General features: G+C 42.8%; 1 protein-coding gene across 4 annotated transcripts in view; it reads left to right on the forward strand.

Annotated features, from left to right (window-relative positions):
* Positions 1–18814, forward strand: part of LOC120317598 (disks large homolog 2) — a 111021-nt gene extending 92207 nt beyond the window's left edge. For all 4 annotated transcript variants that reach the window (XM_039364317.1, XM_039364316.1, XM_039364319.1 and 1 more), the window contains 6 exons: positions 1140–1190; positions 3990–4091; positions 6841–7013; positions 11192–11301; positions 16086–16177; positions 17654–18814. In XM_039364317.1, the coding sequence (XP_039220251.1) occupies positions 1140–1190; positions 3990–4091; positions 6841–7013; positions 11192–11301; positions 16086–16177; positions 17654–17760 (635 nt within the window). In that variant the 3' untranslated portion in view covers positions 17761–18814. The remainder of the gene's footprint in view (positions 1–1139; positions 1191–3989; positions 4092–6840; positions 7014–11191; positions 11302–16085; positions 16178–17653) is intronic.
* The last annotated feature ends 418 nt before the right edge of the window (positions 18815–19232 follow it).

Genomic DNA, 19232 nt, shown 5'->3' on the forward strand with positions numbered 1-19232 from the left:
GTCTCTAAAAGGTTCGCCATCACTGTTCTAGAACAAAGTTCTTTCATCCTGTCCCATTCATGCATAGAGTCTCCTCCAGGTTCAAATCATGCTCCCCTCCCACCTTTTCCCTCATTTAGTCTGTCTAGCCCAGGTTTCCCTAGTTCAGGGGCAGGCAACCTTGGCTCTTTTATGACTCGTGGACATCAACTCCCAGAATTCCTGAGCCAGCCTGGCTCAGCTTGGAAACCTCTCCCTTTCCCCTCAGCATGGCTGGCTCAGGAATTCTGGGAGTTGAAGTCCACGAGTCATAAAAGAGCCAAGGTTGCCTACCCTTGGTCTAGCCAGATGTTTCCTTCTAGTATCTGTCGTTCTGATTTGGGAATCAGAGCACAGATAATAGAAGAAATCTTTATGCCAACTAACATGCCAGAAGTGGGAGGATTCCTGCCTACCTTCTTAAGCAAGGCCAGAGCAGTTTTAAAGCATAACATTTCAAGTGTCCTTTGAGGGTCACCAAACAACTCAAGACATTAACAATTTTTTTTCTCTATTTAATTTCTATTGGTGCAGCCACAGAAGTGGACAATCCTTTCTTGCCACAATTAAATAGCATCTCCCAGAATTGGGAATTATCTGCAAAGTCATCTAATCATAATAGAATAACAGAGTTGGAAGGGACCTTGGAGGTCTTCTAGTTCAACCCCCTGCTCAAACAGGAAACCCAGTATCGTTCCAGACAGATGATTGTCCAATCTTTTCTTAGAGAAGCACCCTCCATCCTACTTCCTTCTCAGTGCTGATTCATCCACTAAGTCAGTATTTCTCAACCTTCATGTCTTCAAGATGCGTGGACCTCAACTCCCAGAAGTCCCCAGCCAGCATCAATTGGGAGTTGAAGTCCATGCATCTTAAAAGTCATCAAGGTTGAAAAAAAAAAACCCACTGCTTTAGATCATGTCTGATGCCTGTGTATCCACGCTATTTGTAATGATAAGTCACAGGGTAACTTAAAACTTTAAGCCGAGGTAGATTGCTTGAAAGCATTTAGGAGCAACTTGTACGTAAGCATACTCAAGAGAGTAAATGGGAACTTGGGAAGCATTTTGGAAGCACTGTGTCTCAATGCTGATTTTCTCTCTGTTTTCTTCTCTCATCAGGAGGACAAGAGGACTGCATTCTCTCCTATGAACCCGTAACAAGGCAGGAAAGTAAGCAAGCTTTGGTGTCTATGGAAATTCTCAATTATCCAGGCCATCTCTATGGAGAGTCTCAGTCATCCAGGTCATACTTGTCCGAAAAATGCTTTTTTTCTCACAAGGCAACTGGACTTTCTTGTTTTTCTTTGAAGACATTTCACTTCTCATCCCAGAAGCTTCTTCAGATTTGACTGGATGGTAGGGAATGGAATGGATTTATACTCCTTGCAGAAAAACTGGTCATTTGCATTCTTTTAGAGCAGTGGTTCTCAACCTTTTTAATGCCGCGACCCCCAACCGGTCGTAAGTCGAGGACTACTCAACCGGTCGTAAGTCGAGGACTACTCAACTGATGCAGCACCGTTTGCAGAATGGGGCTTTTGGTGGGCTCAGCAGGGCAGAGACAGCCTGGACAATTCCTATTGGCTTTTGAAAGCCAATAGAATTAGCCTATTCAAGAGAGTCTATTCTATTGGCTTTCAAAAGCCAATAGAATAAAAGGGAGTAGCACAGCTAAGGAAAAGGGGGGAAAATGGCAGACTGCGTTGTTTGGCAACCCCCGTGAAATGGTCGTTCGACCCCAAATGGGGTCCCGACCCACAGGTTGAGAACCACTGTTTTAGAGAGTCGTTGAGGCCACCTGGAGGGTTATCTGTGCTGTCTGCAAGGAGTATAAATCCTCCCATTCCTCACCATGCCGTCAGAGCTGAAGAAGCTTCTGGGATGAGAAGTGAAACGTCTTCAAAGAAAAACAAAGTCCAATTGCCTCGTGAGGAAAAAAAAGTATCTTTCAGATATCCAGGCCATGCTTGTCCCAAAGGCGCTTTTCCCAAAGGCAAAATTCCAGGTGGCCTCAACGACTCTCTAAAATAATGCAAATGACCAGTTTTTCTGCAAGGAGTATAAATCTTTCCATTCCCCACCATCCGAGAAGCAATAGAAGAAAGAACTGAAGAAGCTTCTTGGATGAGAAGTGAAACTTTTTCAAGGAAGAAAAGACATCAAGAAAGTCCAGTTGCCTTTTGGAAAAGAACCTCTGGGACAAGCTTGGGTGTGCTCCTTATTCAGTTTGGTCTAACTATACCTAGCTCATTTTTACAGTAAAATCTTGGGCTGCTAGTAGGGTTGACAATTATTTTACATTGCAGATCAGGGGTCCCCAATCCCTGGGGCTTTGGCCCACTACTGGACTGTGGCCGGTGGTGGGGATTCAGCCAGTTTGCCCCAGTTCGGCAGAACAAATGGACATCCACACAGAGAACCATTGTTGACATATTTGTATCCCACCACTAGCTGTGGCCTATTCACAACTGGGCCGCACAAGTGGCAGGCCGGCACACACATGCACAGCTAAAGTAGTCGAGCTTGCACGGCCCAGCTCCCCTCTCCACCTCCCCCCAACCGGGCCGCCAAGCTGCAAAGGTTGGGGATCGCTGTTGTAGATTACAGAGACTACTTTTTTTTACCTACCATATATGCCGGCGTATAAGGCGACTTCTGCAAGCGTTAAAATCGGCGCCAAAGACGGGGGTCGTCTTATACGCCGAGTCGTCTTATACGCCGAGTCGTCTTATACGCCGGAAATACTGGTAGTTTCTGGCGTATAAGACAACGTTCTAGGAATGCGACTCAGCGACAAAGACGGGGGTCGTCTTATACGCCGGGTCGCCGTGTACGCCGGCATATACGGTATGTCCTTCCTACTTAAAAACTCCCTCACTAAGTCTATTAGGGCAGACCACTCAGATTGAGTGGGTCTAGCTCACTTCAGTTTTGCTCAGGTGCTTCTCCTCACCTGTTGTACAGCAAGACAAGGTGCCAAAATCCTGAGCTGTAGTGTGGTTGATGGGATTACCTTTTTTTTTTAATATGTCCTCGCTACCTAAAAATTCCTTTGCTCAGTCTCTTATGGCCGAATGAGTTGTCCTAGCTTGCTTTGTTTTTGCTCAGATACTTCTGCTAAATTGTTACTTGCTTTCTGCAAGCAAAGATCTAGCCTTGACCAAAATCCATGCATGAGAAAAGCAGGCAAAAGGCAAAACTATGCAATGCATCGTTGCAAATTCCAATTCAGAGATACCATAGCAATGATTTAATATCCTGCCATCTAAAGAAATACTTTCATTCGTAACGGAGTCATACAAAGGTTGCCAACTTTTAATATTCCACTTTCTTAGTCATTTTAATGAATATTTAAACCACGTAACATCAAGCCTAATCAACTGCAACTTTTGAAACCATGATATAGTTTATGATTTGGACTGTATGCATGCAATTCCTCAATACATGGTTTTCTGCTTTGTTGTATTTTACATATAGCCTAGATTTAAGATGTGAAATCTATTCATATTTGTTTCAGACAAGTTCTACAAAATATATATAGCTGGTATCTTCCATCTCATTCAAAGAACATAATGAAAGAGGGTTTAAAAAAAAAAAACTAATTTGCCCAATGTCCTTTATATTGTAAGAAGGACCTTGTTAGATTTCATGATTGCACTATTTAGCCTTTGTTTTCCAGCAGAAAAACCCAGATTAATAGCAAAAAGTAATGGTCATTACATCTTTTGGAGAACAATTCAATGTAGAAGCGTTCCATCAAGCCTTCTGGAGAACATGCATCTCATGAAATTCCTTGTTTTCTTTTAGGAAATATTATTTGTCCTTCGTTCCGTTTATTAAATCTAAATGCATAATCCAAGTTGATGGCATTCCATTGATATCTCCCAAAATTAAATATTAGACATCAACCCATCATCAGTGCTTGTTACAAAGCTACCTTCGCCATCATCTTTTCTTTCTGCATTTCAGTTAATTACACCAGGCCGGTTATTATCCTTGGCCCAATGAAAGATCGGATAAATGATGATTTGATATCTGAGTTTCCTGACAAATTTGGCTCCTGTGTCCCACGTAAGTAATATCTGTCAGGAAGCGTTTATGTCTATATTTCCTGGCTAGAATCAGGTGCAAATGGTTCTGAGCTGTGGTGGAATGTGGTCTGGATTCCCAGGAGGGAAGGGCTGCATTCCAGAGGAGCAAGAGACAGCGAAGTTTAGATAATTCAGTAGGGACGAAGAGAGTTAAGACAGCTCCTCCCTGAAAGTTCTCAGAATACAGGTAGTCCTTGACTTACGACCACAACTGAACCCAAAATCTATATTCCTAAGCAAGACATTTGTTAAGTGAGTTTTCCTCCATTTTACGACTTCTCTTAACTTCTGTTAAGTAAATCACTGCAGTTGTTAAGTTAGTAATGTAGTTGTTAAGTGGATCTGGCTTCCCCATTTTGTCAGAAAATCGCAGAAGGGGATCCCGTGTCCCTAGGACAGTGATGGCGAACCTTTTAGAGACCCAGTGCCCCAAAACCACCCCACCATCCCCGTCCCTGTTCTGCCTTGCCCACTGGGCCACCCACCACCTCCACTGCCCGCCACAGATCACCCAAGCAGCCCAGCAGCGTCACGGTGGCCACACCCTCTGCCCAGACCTTGCAGCATCATCTGCGCGCAACGGGGCTCAAGGGCAGAGTCTTGTCCCCGCTGCCCGGCTACCATGTCCTTGGCTGCGCTGCTTCGTGTGGGCCGTGCCCAGGGGCAACTCTCCTCCAGAGGGGTTGTTGGTGAGGAGGGGGCCATGGGAAGAGGCGGGGCTGGGAAGACGGTGTGTGTGCCCACAGAGAGGGCTCCAAGTGCCGCCTCTGGCACCCATGCCATAGGTTCGCCACCACTGCCCTAGGACACTGCAACCATCGTAAATACGAGCCAGTGGCCAAGCATCTGAATTTTGATCACATGATCATGGGGAGGCTGCAAAGGGCCGTAACATTTTACAGTGCTGCTATAGCTTTTAATGAATGAACCTTTATTATCATCATCTCACGCCTGGACTACTGCAATGCGCTCTACATGGGGCTACCCTTGAAAAGTATTCGGAGACTACAGTTGGTCCAGAATGCAGCCGCGCGAGTGATAGTGGGTGTTCCTCAGTACACCCACGTTACACCTATCCTCCGCGAGCTGCACTGGTTGCCTATTGGTCTCCGGGTCCAATTCAAAGTGTTGGCTATTACCTTTAAAGCTCTATATGGCTCAGGGCCAGGCTATTTGCGAGACCACCTACTACCTCATAGTTCCCTTCGTCTGGTTAGATCCCACAGGCTGGGCCTCCTTTAGGTCCCGTCGGCCAAGCAATGCCATTTGGCGGGGCCGCGGAGGAGGGCCTTCTCTGTGATGGCGCCCACGTCTTGGAACCAGCTTCCCCTGGAGATTAGGACCACTCCCACCCTGTTGGTTTTCGCAAGCTGCTTAAGACCTGGCTTTTCCGGCAGGCCTGGAGTTTATAAAATCTGACCCCTGGATGAATGTTACTGTATTGTTTGTCTTGTTAAGTTATATTGTGTTTTTATTGTTAGCTGCCCGGAGTCCTGCGGGAGTGGGGCGGTCTATAAATTTTAATAAATAAATAAATTATCAAAGTATAACATGTATACAGTGAGATTGGCTGAGCCTCCCTCGGTGCCCCCCCCACAACTCACAGTGATTACAGACCCCCAACTTATTACACCCTGTGAGCTAATTGCACAGCACGCCAGCCTCTCGGGTCTGCCATGCATGAAATTATTATGTCCCATTCAAGAGCCTGACAGCCCATGGATAAAAGCTGTTCTTCAGCCTGTTGGTACGGCTGGCTTTGTTTCTGTATCTCCTACCCAATGATAGGAGAGTAAGGAGGTACCGACCAGGGTGAGAGTCATCCCTGAGGATTTTCCTCATTCTACCAAGGCAACAGCCCTGGTGATGTCATCCAGTGGTGTCAGGGAACAGCCCACGATGTTTTGTGCCATGCTCAACACCCTCTGTAATACCTTCCTGTCTGCGGCTGTCAAGCCAGCACACCAAACCCAAATACAGTTTGTGCGAAGGCTTTAGATAGTAGACCGGTAGAAGAGGGTCCTGAGTCGTCGTTCACTAAATGGAATGTTGTAAGTCGAGGATTGCCTGTATGTCTTTAATAATGCCAGCCATTGCTTTAGTTTGGCAAGATGCTGTCTACAAGTGATGAACAATAAAGGAAACTGTTTAGAAGGAGCTCAGCTTTCTTGGTTTGGGGGATGTAACATTGTCCTCTCTCTGAAACTCTTATAAAATGTGCAACAGATGGAAACTAATCAAAGAGAGAAGCAACCTAGAACCAAAGAGAAACTTCCTGATTATTAGCAGAATTAATCAGTGGAATGGCTTTGCCTTCAGAAGTTGTGGGTGTTCCAGCAATGGAGATTTTTAAGAAGAGATTGGACAACCATTTGTCTGAAAGGATATAGAGCAGGGGTAGTCAACCTTGGCTCTTTTATGACTCGTGGACTTCAACTCCCAGAATTCCTGAGCCAGCCATGCTGAGGGGGAAAGGGAGAGGTTTCCAAGCTGAGCCATGCTAGCTCAGGAATTCTGGGAGTTGAAGTCCACAAGTCATAAAAGAGCCAGGGTTGCCTACCCCTGTCTTAAATGGTATAGGGTCTCCTGCTTGAGAAGAGGGTTGGACTAGAAGACCTCCAAGGTCCCTTCCAATTCTGTTATTCTGTATTTCTGACAAAATAAATTGCACAGGTCTTGGTTCACTTAGCAAAACCTCTCTCATTTTTTGTTACCCCCCCCCCCCCAAGATACCACCCGACCGAAGCGCGATTATGAAGTGGACGGTCGAGATTACCACTTTGTCATCTCCAGAGAACAAATGGAAAAAGACATTCAAGAGCACAAATTCATCGAAGCCGGCCAGTATAACGATAATCTCTATGGGACCAGCGTGCAGTCCGTGCGATTTGTAGCCGAAAGGGTAAATGACCCAGATGGTACAAATGCAGAATGTACTATTATCCTATTAAATTATATGAAATGCAGTTCTAGGTCTGGGTTTCTGTCATTTGAGAAAAGCCCAGAACCAGCTTTCATAGAAATTGATATGGTTTCTGTCAGTATAATTCCTAAACTAATGATGAATGATCATAACACATGTTGTTGTTAGTTGCAAAGTCGTGTCTGGCCCATCGCGACCCCGTGGACAACATTCCTCCAGGCCTTCCTGTCCTCTACCATCTTCTGGAGTCCATTTAAGCTCACGCCTACTGCTTCAGTGACTCCATCCAGCCACCTCCTTCTCTGTCGTCCCCTTCTTCTCTTGCCCTCAATATTTCTCAGCATTAGGCTCATCTCCAGTGAGTCTTTCCTTCTCATTAAGTGGCCAAAGTACTTGAGTTTCAACTTCAGGATCTGACCTTCTAAAGAGCAGTCAGGGTTGATCTCTTCTAGGACTGACCGGTTTGATCGCCTTGCAGTCCAGGGGATTCGTAACACATATTCATTCGTAACTATAACATGAATTCCATACGCAAATAGTTCTCGATTTACAATGGAATCAGAATTTCTGTTGCTAAGCGTGGGGGTTGGGAGGGGAGTCCTGCCCAATTTTATACCTTGTTTGGCCACGATTGTTAAGTAAATCACTGTGGTTATTAAGTGAATCACACAGTTATTAAGCGAATCTGGCTTCTCCTATTGATTTTGCTTGTCAGAAGCCAGCTGGGAAGATCACAAGTGGCAATCCCATGATTCCAGGGTGTTGGAACCATCATAAATATATACTGTTTGCCAAGCGTCCAAATTTTGATCACATGACTATGAGGATACTGTGTGGCCGAGGTCCCCAACATTTGGGGCATCAGGGACCGGTTCCGTGGAGAGAGGTTTTTCCACGGACCGGATAGGGGTGTGGCTTTGTATGCTACCTCCATCCCATGGATGGGGCTTTCCTTGTTTGTGCAGACCGGTTGCTGGCATGCTGTGGCCCGATATTGGTCCACAGGCCGGGGGTTGGGGACCCCTGCTGTATGGGGATACTGCGATGATCATGTGTGAGGACCAGTTGTAAGTCACTTTTTTCAGTGCCCTAGCAACCTTGAACGGTTGCTAAACGAACAATCGTAATTCGAGGACTACCTGGAACGATGCAAATAACACATTGTATTCCACAGCAATCTTTTTGGGTGAGTCTTACTAACACAGGGCCAAACATTTTTTCTATATTTTTCCCCCAACCATTCTTATTCCCACAAAGAAAAAGAAAAATTAAATAAAATTCTAAGGACTGGGTGTTTCTGCACTTATCTTAATTAAAAAGGGGGCAAATTACCTTTCGTTGCATAAAATGTCTCCCAGGATATGTGAAAGTCTCTCCATTCAGTAACAAAAGAAAACATCAACCAGAAACTGCCAGTTTTCTTAGCTTGAAAGAATAAGCAACTAGGGCAGGGGTAGGCAACCTTGGCTCTTTTATGACTCGTGGACTTCAACTCCCAGAATTCCTGAGCCAGCATGGGGGAACTAGGGCCCCTTCATGACTTGTGGACTTCAACTCCCAGAATTCCTGAGCCAGCATGGGGGAACTATGGCCCCTTCATGACTCGTGGACTTCAACTCCCAGAATTCCTGAGTCAGCATGGCTCAGCTTGGAAACCTCTCCCTTTCCCCTCAGCATGGCTGGCTCAGGAATTCTGGGAGTTGAAGTCCACGAGTCATAAAAGAGCCAAGGTTGCCTTCTCCTGAACTAAGGAAACCATAGAGTTGATAAGAAGATATCACAAGCAATATTCCCAGCCTTCCTGGTCCCCCTCTCCACCCTCAAATCCTAAAATCAGCTTCAGTCGTTGCCTCAAAGACCTTCTCAAACTTCCTGAGAATGAGGCAGAAAAACGGAAGCCTCTTTTGCCAGAGAATAAATTTTTCCGCAATTGCAAGGAGATTTTCCAAAACAGGTTTAAATATTTTCATTAAAGGAAGATATTGGTAGCTCAGGGTTGAGATGACGGATCCTTGGTGCTCTCTGATCTTGATGGTTTTCTTGCAGAAGTTTCACTACCCAAACTAGATAACAACATCAGTGCTAGAGCACACTGACATGGATGATGTTACCTAGTTTGGTAATGAAACGTCTGCAAGAAAATAACCAGGCTCAAGAGAGCATCAAGGATCCCTTGTCTTCACGTGAACTACAAATATTTTCTCCAAACATTAGAAGTAGAAGTGCTCCATAGGGAGGGATGATAAGGAAGATATAAAAGGCAAGTTATTTTTTTTTATTAAAAGTTTTAAAAATTTCACACGATATATATCCCCAATCTCTCCCACCCCTCCACCCCTCCCCTACTTCCCAGAGCTGATTACAGGGTTACAAATAAACAAACATAATCTAAATAACATTACCCAACTATACTATTAATCAAATCCATAACATACTTTAACTCCTCTTCAAAATAAATATTAACAAATTGAAAACAAAAATAATTATATAATTAAACCATAATACTAAAAATAATATAAATTCAATCATATTAAACTATTAATAATAATCTAAAAATTACTCATAAGCAAGATAATATTTTTCAGTCTGATATTTCTTTTGAATATAATCAATCCATCTTCTCCAAACCGAAATATATTTTTCTTGTGAATGATCCTTCAAATAAGCGGAGATTTTTGTCATTTCTGCTAAATTAGACACCTTAAGTATCCATTCTTCCATAGTAGGCAAAAAAAAATTTCTTCCAATATTGCCCTACCAGTAGTCTTGCAGCTGTTATAAGATTCAACATCAAATTAATTTCTTTAATTTAAAGACAAGTTATTTTTTGACTGAACAATAAGGCTAATATTAGAACAGACAATTAAAGTTGGAAATGCAATATGATGGTTCTTGTTCACAACGTACAAGTATGTAAAGGACCAGGAGGGTGCTGGCCCATGTAGGCTAAAACACACCCTTTGCCATCACCTGAATTAAGAGCTGCCCATTTTTTTGAACCGCTTGGAAGAGGGCTGGTGCGTGTTTGGAAAATGTCTTCATGTTAGAAAATTAGTGAGGAGAACTTTTCTGACAGTGAGAACAATTAATCAGTGGAATAGTTTGCCTTTCACAGTTGTGAGTGCCCCATCACTGGACGTTTTCAACAAAAGATAGGATAATCACTAGGCTGAGATTCTAGAAAGACTCTAGAAAGAGCGCAGAGAAGAGCAACAATGATGATTAAGCGGGCCGGCGGCTAAAATATATGAAGAACAGTTGCAGGAATTAGGTGTGTCTAGTCTAACGAAAAGAAGGGCTAGGGATGACATGATAGCAGTGTTCCAATAACTCAAGGGTTGACGTAAAGAAGAGGGGATCAATTTATTCTCCAAAGCACCGGAAGGCAGAACAAAAAGTAATGGATGAAAACTAATCAAGGAGAGAAGCAACCTAGAACTAAGGAGAAATTTCCTGACAGAACAATTAATCACTAGAACGGCTTGCCTTCAGAAGTTGTGGGTGCTCCAACACTGGAGGTTTTTAAGAAGAAATTGGACGACCATTTGTCTGAAATGGTATAGGGCAGTGATGGCGAACCTATGGCACGGGTGCACGAGGCAGCACTCAGAGCCCTCTCTGTGGGCACACGCACCATTGCCCCAGCCCCGCCTCCCCCCACAGCCCCCTCCTTACCAGCACCCCCCCCCCGTAGGAGAGTCACCCGCGGAGCAGTGCAGCCAAGGACATGGCAGCCGGGCAGCAGGGACATGACTCCACCCTTGCTCTCTGTCACGCGCAGTTGATGCTGTGGGGCTCAGGTGGAAGGTGTGGCTTCCATAGCACTGCTGGGCCACCTGGGTGATCTGCGGCAAGCCATAGAGGCAGTGGATGGCCCTGCAGGTCGGGGCGAGCTGGGGCGGAGCGGACAGGGGCGGGGGGCAGAGCAGGGGCGGGTGGGGGTAGCAGGGAGGGGCCGGTTTTGGGGCACTTGGTCTCTAAAAGGTTCGCCATCACTGGTATAGGGTTTTCTCCCTGTGCGGGGGGTTGGACTAGATGACCTCCAAGCTCCCTTCCAACTCTGTTATTCTGGTCCACCCTTGTGAGTTTTATTTATTTTTTCCTCTAAAATCCACCCTCACCTCAAATGTAAACCTTTCCTCCTTTCCTGTCACTAGGGCAAGCACTGTATCCTTGATGTATCAGGAAACGCCATTAAACGTCTTCAAGTTGCACAACTCTACCCTATTGCAATCTTCATTAAACCTAGATCGTGGGAGCCTTTAATGTGAGTACTGTCTTCTCCAATCTCCTTTCTGAACGTGGTGGGACTTTTGTCCGAAGAATCATCTGGGGTTCCATCACAAGAATAAAAATGAAATCCAGACAGCTGTGAGGAAAGGAGAATTATTTATTTCCCAAAGCAAAGAGATTTGCCTATGAGGGCAGCTACAGAGAAAGTGGGGTATAGAGAGATTGTTTTATAGGGGAGTTTGCCTAGGTATAGAAGTGTGTCCGTGCTGATTCTAGGGTGATACTTGAGGGGCTTGGCCATGTGCACATGTTGACCCCAGAGAAGAGGTTGATCAAATCAAGTGATGTGGATTGGTTTTCTTTCTTTGAACTGTGAGGGTGATAATTATGCTCACATTTCATGTATTGAGTTTGGGGGTTTGCTTGCATCTGTCAAAGCTGCTAACATCGGATGTTTTTGCACTGACCACAGATGGAAATGTAGCCATCTTTTACCTTTTGTTTTTGGAGTTAGATCAGTGTTTCTCAACCTTGACAATTTTAAGGCATGTGGACTTCAACTCCCAGAATTCCACATGCCTTAAAATTGTCAAGGTTGAGAAACACTGAGTTAGATGATGCTGGAAGGGGGGGATGTGAATGAGAGTCCAGCTAGACATAACAACATTAAACCTAGCGTGAGAAACAAGGTTATTGTAACCAGAGCTGATAAGGAATTGGCGGGCTGGAGAACTGGAGAGGAAGCCTGCGCTTCAAGCTAACTGGGGAATGTGATTTATGGCTGTTAATTGGAGGAGGGAATTGTGCTTTGATACTATGTGCTCAGGGAAGGGGAATTCAGTCTTTGGCTTCGATTATGCAGTGCCAATATTATGCTACTCAAAATAAGGATTCTTTAAGGTAAAGAGTTTCATCTGTTGGAACCATGACAGCGTCATTTGAAATAAGTGTTTAATTAACACATGTGTTTTCTGAGAGTTTAAAAGATTTTGGAGGCTGTTAACCTTTTTGGGAGACCTGGCTTGGTTACCATATGATTCCCTATACAATAGTTCTAACACAGTTATAACATTTATAAATTCTTACCACACTTTCTAGGACTCAGGTCTCCTCCTGCGAGGATTTGTATTTCTGTGTTGCATTCATACAGTATGCATGAGTGTGGAAGTAGAGGATAAATCCTGATGTTCAAACCCATCGGGGACCCAGAAAAGGGCTCGTAATGTAGCAATCGGACAGAATATTTGTAGCTCCGTGTTGAATTCTGGGGTACTTTGTCTCTCTGAGTTTGGCTTTTTTCTTGCAGGTGTTTCATTACCCAACTAGTTAGTATCAACAGTGCTGCACTGAAGAAGTAGCTAGCTGGCTAATGAAACATCTGCAAGAAAACAATCAAGCTCAGAGAACACAAAGGACTCTGTTGGGATGTTTCATTTATTCATTGTGTGTTTATCTGAGGAACATGGAGGCAGAAGGGACTGGTGTTGTGACCTTGTGAAAAGCTTTCCTCCCCATAAAGGGAAGCAAACAAAATTGTTTCCAGTAATAATAACAATGAAAAGCCTTTTGCCCCATAGGGGCAGCTACAGAGAAAATGGGGTACAGAGAGACTGTTTCATAGGGCAGCTTTTCCTGGGTGTGGAAGTGTGTATGTGCTGATTCTAGGGCAGTGTTTCTCAACCTTGACAATTTTAAGGCATGTGGACTTCAACTCCCAGAATTCCACAGCCAGCAATGTTGGCTGTGGAATTCTGGGAGTTGAAGTTCACATGCCTTAAAATTGTCAAGGTTGAGAAACACTGTTCTAGGGCAACCTTGGCTCTTTTATGACTCATGGACTTCAACTCCCAGAATTCCTGAGCCAGCCATGCTGAGGGAAAAGGGAGAGGTTTCCAAGCTGAGCCATGCTGGCTCAGGAATTCTGGGAGTTGAAGTCGACGAATCATAAAAGAGCCAAGGTTGCCTACCCCTGTTCTAGGATGATACTTGATGGGCTTCTCACCTAGCTTATCATGATAGGATTTTTTCATTCATTTTTTTCATTCATTTTTTCATTCAAGATGTTACTCGCATATTCAGACATTCTTTCCTACCCTGCTCTTAGTAATATCTGAAGTAGCAGAACCGAAGTAAAGTTATTCTATGTGAATCCTTAGATTGTGTAATAGCTCGATTCTGTCTTGCATAGAAAAACACCACAGCAATGTTCAGGTGGGATCTGAAATGGAGACCACCACCCCCACAGTTCTGGTTTGCTGCTTTTTCTTTCTGTGTGTTTCATCCATGCTCATAGATAGTTCAGCAAACAACAGAGTTAGGTCAAGTAGCACATGGGAACTGGCGTGATCTTCTCAACCCAATCTTTATGCATCATAATGCATGTGCGACCACAATTAGCACTGGAACGTTAGTCTTAAGTAGTGTAGTTGTTAAATGAGTCACCACGTGATAGAACCTGATTTTGCAACCGTTTTTACCATGGTCGTTAAGCGAATCGTGTGATCATTAAGTGAATCACGAGGCTATTAAGCAAATTTAAATTCCGCAATTGACTCTGCTTGTGGGAAGCTGGTTGGGAAAATCACAGATCCTCGATCGTGTTACCAGAAAACACTGCAGCTTTTAAAAATGCAATCACATGATCGCAGGGGCGATGCAACAACAGTCTTGTCGTAAGCTGTTGCTTCTGAGGCCACTGTAACTTTGAACCATTGTTAAATGAAAGTCAGGGACTAGCTGTAATTTCCTCCAAGCAACACACGGAGATTTTTCTGCAGACTCTGGGCCTGCCTGCTTCTGTGAAAAAGCTGGAGTTTTTTTTTATTGGATTTATTTGTTTGTTTACACTGAGTTTCTAAAATTAACCAATGCCTGGAAAGGATGCCATGTCCCATGACCCAGAAACCGCACCCAATAATTTCAGATAATGGGTAAGATACAGTGATTCTCACTAGAAAAGCAGAAGCTACTTCACACATGCTCAGTGGCAGAAAAACATTGTTTTTTTCTTAATGTTTTTGGACTGAGCATATTTATTCACTGGAAGTAGATTGTAGAAAACAGCCTTGGACAAATGAAGCTCTGATGTTATAACTTTAGGAATATTTTCCCTGTCCACTGTGAGGGAAAAGGAGGGCTGGGGAAAAAAGAGATCTTATCCCCGAAAAATCTAACATTTTATTTCATTAGTTTCGTTAGTGTTGCATCCCACTTTCCTATTATTTATTTATGTGTCATATTTAAGAACCTCACGCCTCTTTCATAAAAGGACCCGAGGCAGTGTAATATATAGGTAGTCATCTTACAGCCATAAATTTGTTAAGTGAGTTTTGCCTCATTTTACAACCTTTCTTGCCTCAGTTATTAAGTGAATCACTGCAGTTGTTTAGTTAGTAACACAGCAGCGGCTAAGTGAATCTGGCTTCCCCATCGACTTTGCTTTTGTCACAAATGGTCACAAAAATGGAATCACATGACACACACACCCATCCCCGGGACACTGCAAGCGTCATAAATAGGAATCAGTTGTCAAGTGGCTGAATTTTGATCACGTGACCAATGGAGATGCTGCAGCGGTCGTGTGAAAACTGGTCATAAGTCAGTGCCGTTGTAACTTTGAACAGTCACTAAATGAATTGTTGTAAGTCAAGGACTACTTGTAAAATATTAAAAGCATAGAAGGCCGTGTGTAAGGAGATATAGGTAGTTAAGACAGCATGCATAATACTCCCTCTATTTTTTTTTCCTTCCATATAACAGCCTTGTGAGGTAGGTCAAGATGTAACCGTGTCACTGGTCCACTCAGATAGTGAGTTTCCATGACTTAAATCAGGGTTCTTCTTGTCTGAATCTCAGAACAACCTTGTAAGGTAGGCCTGTCTGACTGTCCTCAAGGCAAACCACTGAATGTCCATGACTGTGGATGGATTAGAACCTGGGTCTTTCCTAGGTACTGATTATCATATCAGGTGGACGTGCCCTAAAGCTAAAAGATTTTGGTCAAAAATACACATGTGGTTGGAGAAAATGACTAAAAAACATATCAATTTTAAGCCAGAACTGTTTCTGTTAGGCATAATAGGAGGAAACTATGAGAAAGATTGTATATACTTAATTTTACATGTATTAACTGCAGCAAGAATTGTATTTGCTCAATATTGGAAAAATGAAAACTTACCAACAGAAGAAGAACTAATTAAGAAAATTTTAGATTGTGCAGAAATGGACAGATTGACATTAGAGATAAAAGAGAAAGAAGACTCAGTGTACTTTAGAACATGGGACAATTTTTATCAATGGCTAGAAAAACAAGTTAGAGAGAAAGGAACGTGATATGTATTATGTAACATTGAATATATACTAGTAAAAAGAAGACTATTGAGCGATTAACTAACATATTGATTATGATAATAACAAAATTAACTATTACTCATTGTTTTTTTAAATACATGAACCCAAACAACATGCTGTTTGCTAAATATTAAAAATGTTATTTTTAAAAAACCCTAATCCTAACCCTAATCCAAACCCTATAAAAATTATATTTAACCATTCAACAATATAGGCAGGAAATGTGTGCACAATGTTTTCCACTTGCCAAATAATAATAATTTCTAGAGGCCCCGATAGGATAAGCCATATTTTCCTCAATGACGCTTCTGCTGAAATATCTGCAGGAACTACAGCATTATTATTTTTTTCATTTACAGCCATTTGGGAGTGATATTTATCGCTTTATGTTTATTTCTGCCAAGGGCAAATGAAATGTTGTTTGAATATCTCCCTCTCTTTTACTTGAGCTTTCAAACTGCGTTTCAGGGAAATGAATAAACGCCTCACAGAGGAACAGGCGAAGAAAACCTATGAACGCGCCATGAAATTAGAACAAGAATTTGGAGAATATTTTACAGGTACGTTTGAAAAGACTTCCTTTTTATTTTATTTTATTTTTGCATGAAGGAGAAGGAAGTACGTCATTTATTCCTGGCAACATTTTGAGGATAAGGAACGAGAAATGAATTATACAGGTAGTCCTCATTTACTGACCACAGGTGGGACCAGCAATTCCATCACTAAGCAGTGCAATTATTAGGCACGACAACACAGGATCATGACCTGCAATTTCCTGCTGGCTTTCCCATAGACTCAGTTGGAAGACGGTTGTGAAAGTTGCAAATAGTAATCCCATGATTGGGAGACACCACAACCTTTATAAATGCATGTCAGTCACCAAGTATCCAAATCATAATCACATGTTCACACAGGCTGTAACTTCGAGGACCATCCTAAGTCTCCTTTTTCAGCGCCATTTTAAGTTCAGTCACTGAACAAGTGGTCAGTAAGTGAGGACTAGCTCTAGTATCGTAAATACAGCTATGTACAAGTTGCTTTTTTTCCCCTTGAGAGAAGACAATGATCAGCCTAGCTTGGTATATTTCTTCTGAACGTTCCCAGCTCTCCAAACATTCAAGCAATAATCCACTCTGTGTTCAGTCAGACTGGATAAATACTGTAATTAAATAAAATGTCCCAAAGCTGCTTTTTTTCAGGAGGTAACTGCACTTCCTTGTTTTTCTTTGAAGACGTTTCGCTTCTCATCTGAGAAGCTTCATCAGCTTCTCGGATAAGAAACGAAACGTCTTCAAAGAAAAACATGACCTGGATGACTGAGAATCTCCATCAACCATTAAATAAAATAGATAAATACACCCCAAACGTTAACAGTAAAAATAAGCGATATGCCATACAGATAATCAATTCAAATGTCCTAAAATCCCAATAGGTTGTGCTGAAACGCAATTACCGATGCAAGAGAATTTTTGTAGCTCAGGGTTAATAATAATAATAATAAAGTTGGAAGGGACCTTGGAGGTCATCTAGTCCAACCCCCTGCTCAGGCAGGAAACCCTATACCATTTCAGACAAATGGCTGTCCAGTCTCTTCTTAAAAACTTCCAGTGTCGGAGCATTCACCGCTTCTGGAGGCAGGTTGTTCCACTAGTTAATTGTTCTACCTGTCAGGAAGTTTCTCCTTAGTTCTAGGTTGCTTCTCTCCCTGCTTAGTTTCCACCTGTTGCTTCTTGTCCTGCCCTCTGGCGCTTTGGGGAATAGCTTGACTCCCTCTTCTTTGGGGCAGCCCTTGAGATATTGGAATGCTGCTATCATGTCCCCCCTCGTCCTTCTCTTCGTTAAACTAGACATACTCAAGTGTGGTGTCCTTGTGCTCTCTCAGCTTGGTTGTCTGCTTGCAAGCGTTCCATTGACCAGCTCCCCCCAACAAATGAATTTTCAAGCTGCAGGTTTCCTCCCTGTTCAAAACGAAGCTTTGTTCCATATCAGACCTACAGATACTAAAACACTGACCAATGTTGTTTTCCTCCCTCTAGCAATTGTCCAGGGAGATACCTTAGAAGATATATATAACCAAACCAAACTCGTGATTGAAGAACAGTCAGATTCCTTCATCTGGGTACCTTCCAAGGAAAAGCTATAAACTCGCCGAGCCACCTCCTCTGATCCCAACGGAGAAGTATTTAGAAGAAAATTTAATCCTAACTTATTTGGAAGCTTTGGGGAGGGCTGGGGGGGGATTACTTTCACGTTTCTTGCTGTCGATGTGGTTATTATTATTATTATTATTATTTTTCTGAACATACAACACAAACTGCCGGAAGCCATGAAGGACGCTGATTTGGTCATAAAGGGAAAGAAAAAAGAAAGAACATTTTATATGAAAAAAAAACAAGCCTGCCATATTAAATCTCTCTCTCACACACACACATACACACCTATCCAAACACTACACAGCACAAAATGTTCTGTGTGCTCCACCACACAGCTTTGTAAGGACGAACCCAGAGGCAGAAATGACCAATCCGTTGCCTCCCTTCCAGCTTGTAATGGCTCAGCTCAGTGTGTTTCTTGGTGGCTGAAAACACACACACACACACACACACACACACATACACCCATCTCCTGGGTGTCTTAATCCTACAGGACGTATCCTTTGAGTAAAGTGGATATGATCACAAGTCCTACCTAACGCATCTCTGGAGGAAGAGCTGAACGGCTGCGGCTTTGCAGAATCTCACCCAAAAGCCACTGACTCTGCTGAGACCTTGAATGCTTTTATTATGATGATTATTAATTTTCCCAGATGTTGGATCAGGGACTTCCTTTGATCATAGTACATCTGTATTTGCAGCACCTCGACTTTCATATAACTATGCATATCTCTCCTTCCTGCCCCCTCACCCCCCATCCCGATCCACTGGAGCATAATTTCTCCCCCCCCCCTTTCAACTTCAGATCCCACTGTTGCATCTGGATCTCAGTCATTCAATGTGGTTTGTTGGGAAGGAAAGCTTTCATATTGAAGTGCGTTCACATGGACACGCAACATTCAGGGTACTTAAAACTTGACCAAGAAGAAGGGTACAATTGGGGGAGGGGGAAAGCTTTACATTTTATTTTAATTATCTATATTATCATTTATATGAAAATAGAAGGCGCTTAAAGATGGGATAATTTATTAAAGAATCTATATTGATGTATAGGCTTTCTATAGGTAACAGAATTATTTTGTGAGACATTTTGTAAAGATTAAGCCATCAAAAGGTGAATTATGTTGCACCTCGGCTGGCGGGAGAATGCAAAAGGAGAATTTTCAATTTGCACTATTTCATTCTTTATTTTTCCCCTGGTAGATTTCTTAAGAATTTTTACTTCTATATGTTTGTCCTCTTTGTTTGAATTTAGGACCTTAGGTCTCATGTATTCCTATTTTATTTTAGATAACCAAAATTTACTTGGCATAATACACCTAAAAGATATCTTTTTGTTAAAAAGGGTCCCACCCCACCCTCATTTCCCTCACTCCCATAAATAAACTATTGAGGCAGTTTGAATGTAATTTCTGGTTTATTTATTTTTTAATTAAGCAGCTGCCATTATAAAATCTCTTAC

The sequence above is a fragment of the Crotalus tigris genome, unplaced genomic scaffold (assembly GCF_016545835.1).
Source record: "Crotalus tigris isolate CLP2741 ecotype Arizona unplaced genomic scaffold, ASM1654583v1 scf7180000019729.178681, whole genome shotgun sequence".
NCBI classification, from domain to species: Eukaryota; Metazoa; Chordata; class Lepidosauria; order Squamata; family Viperidae; genus Crotalus; species Crotalus tigris.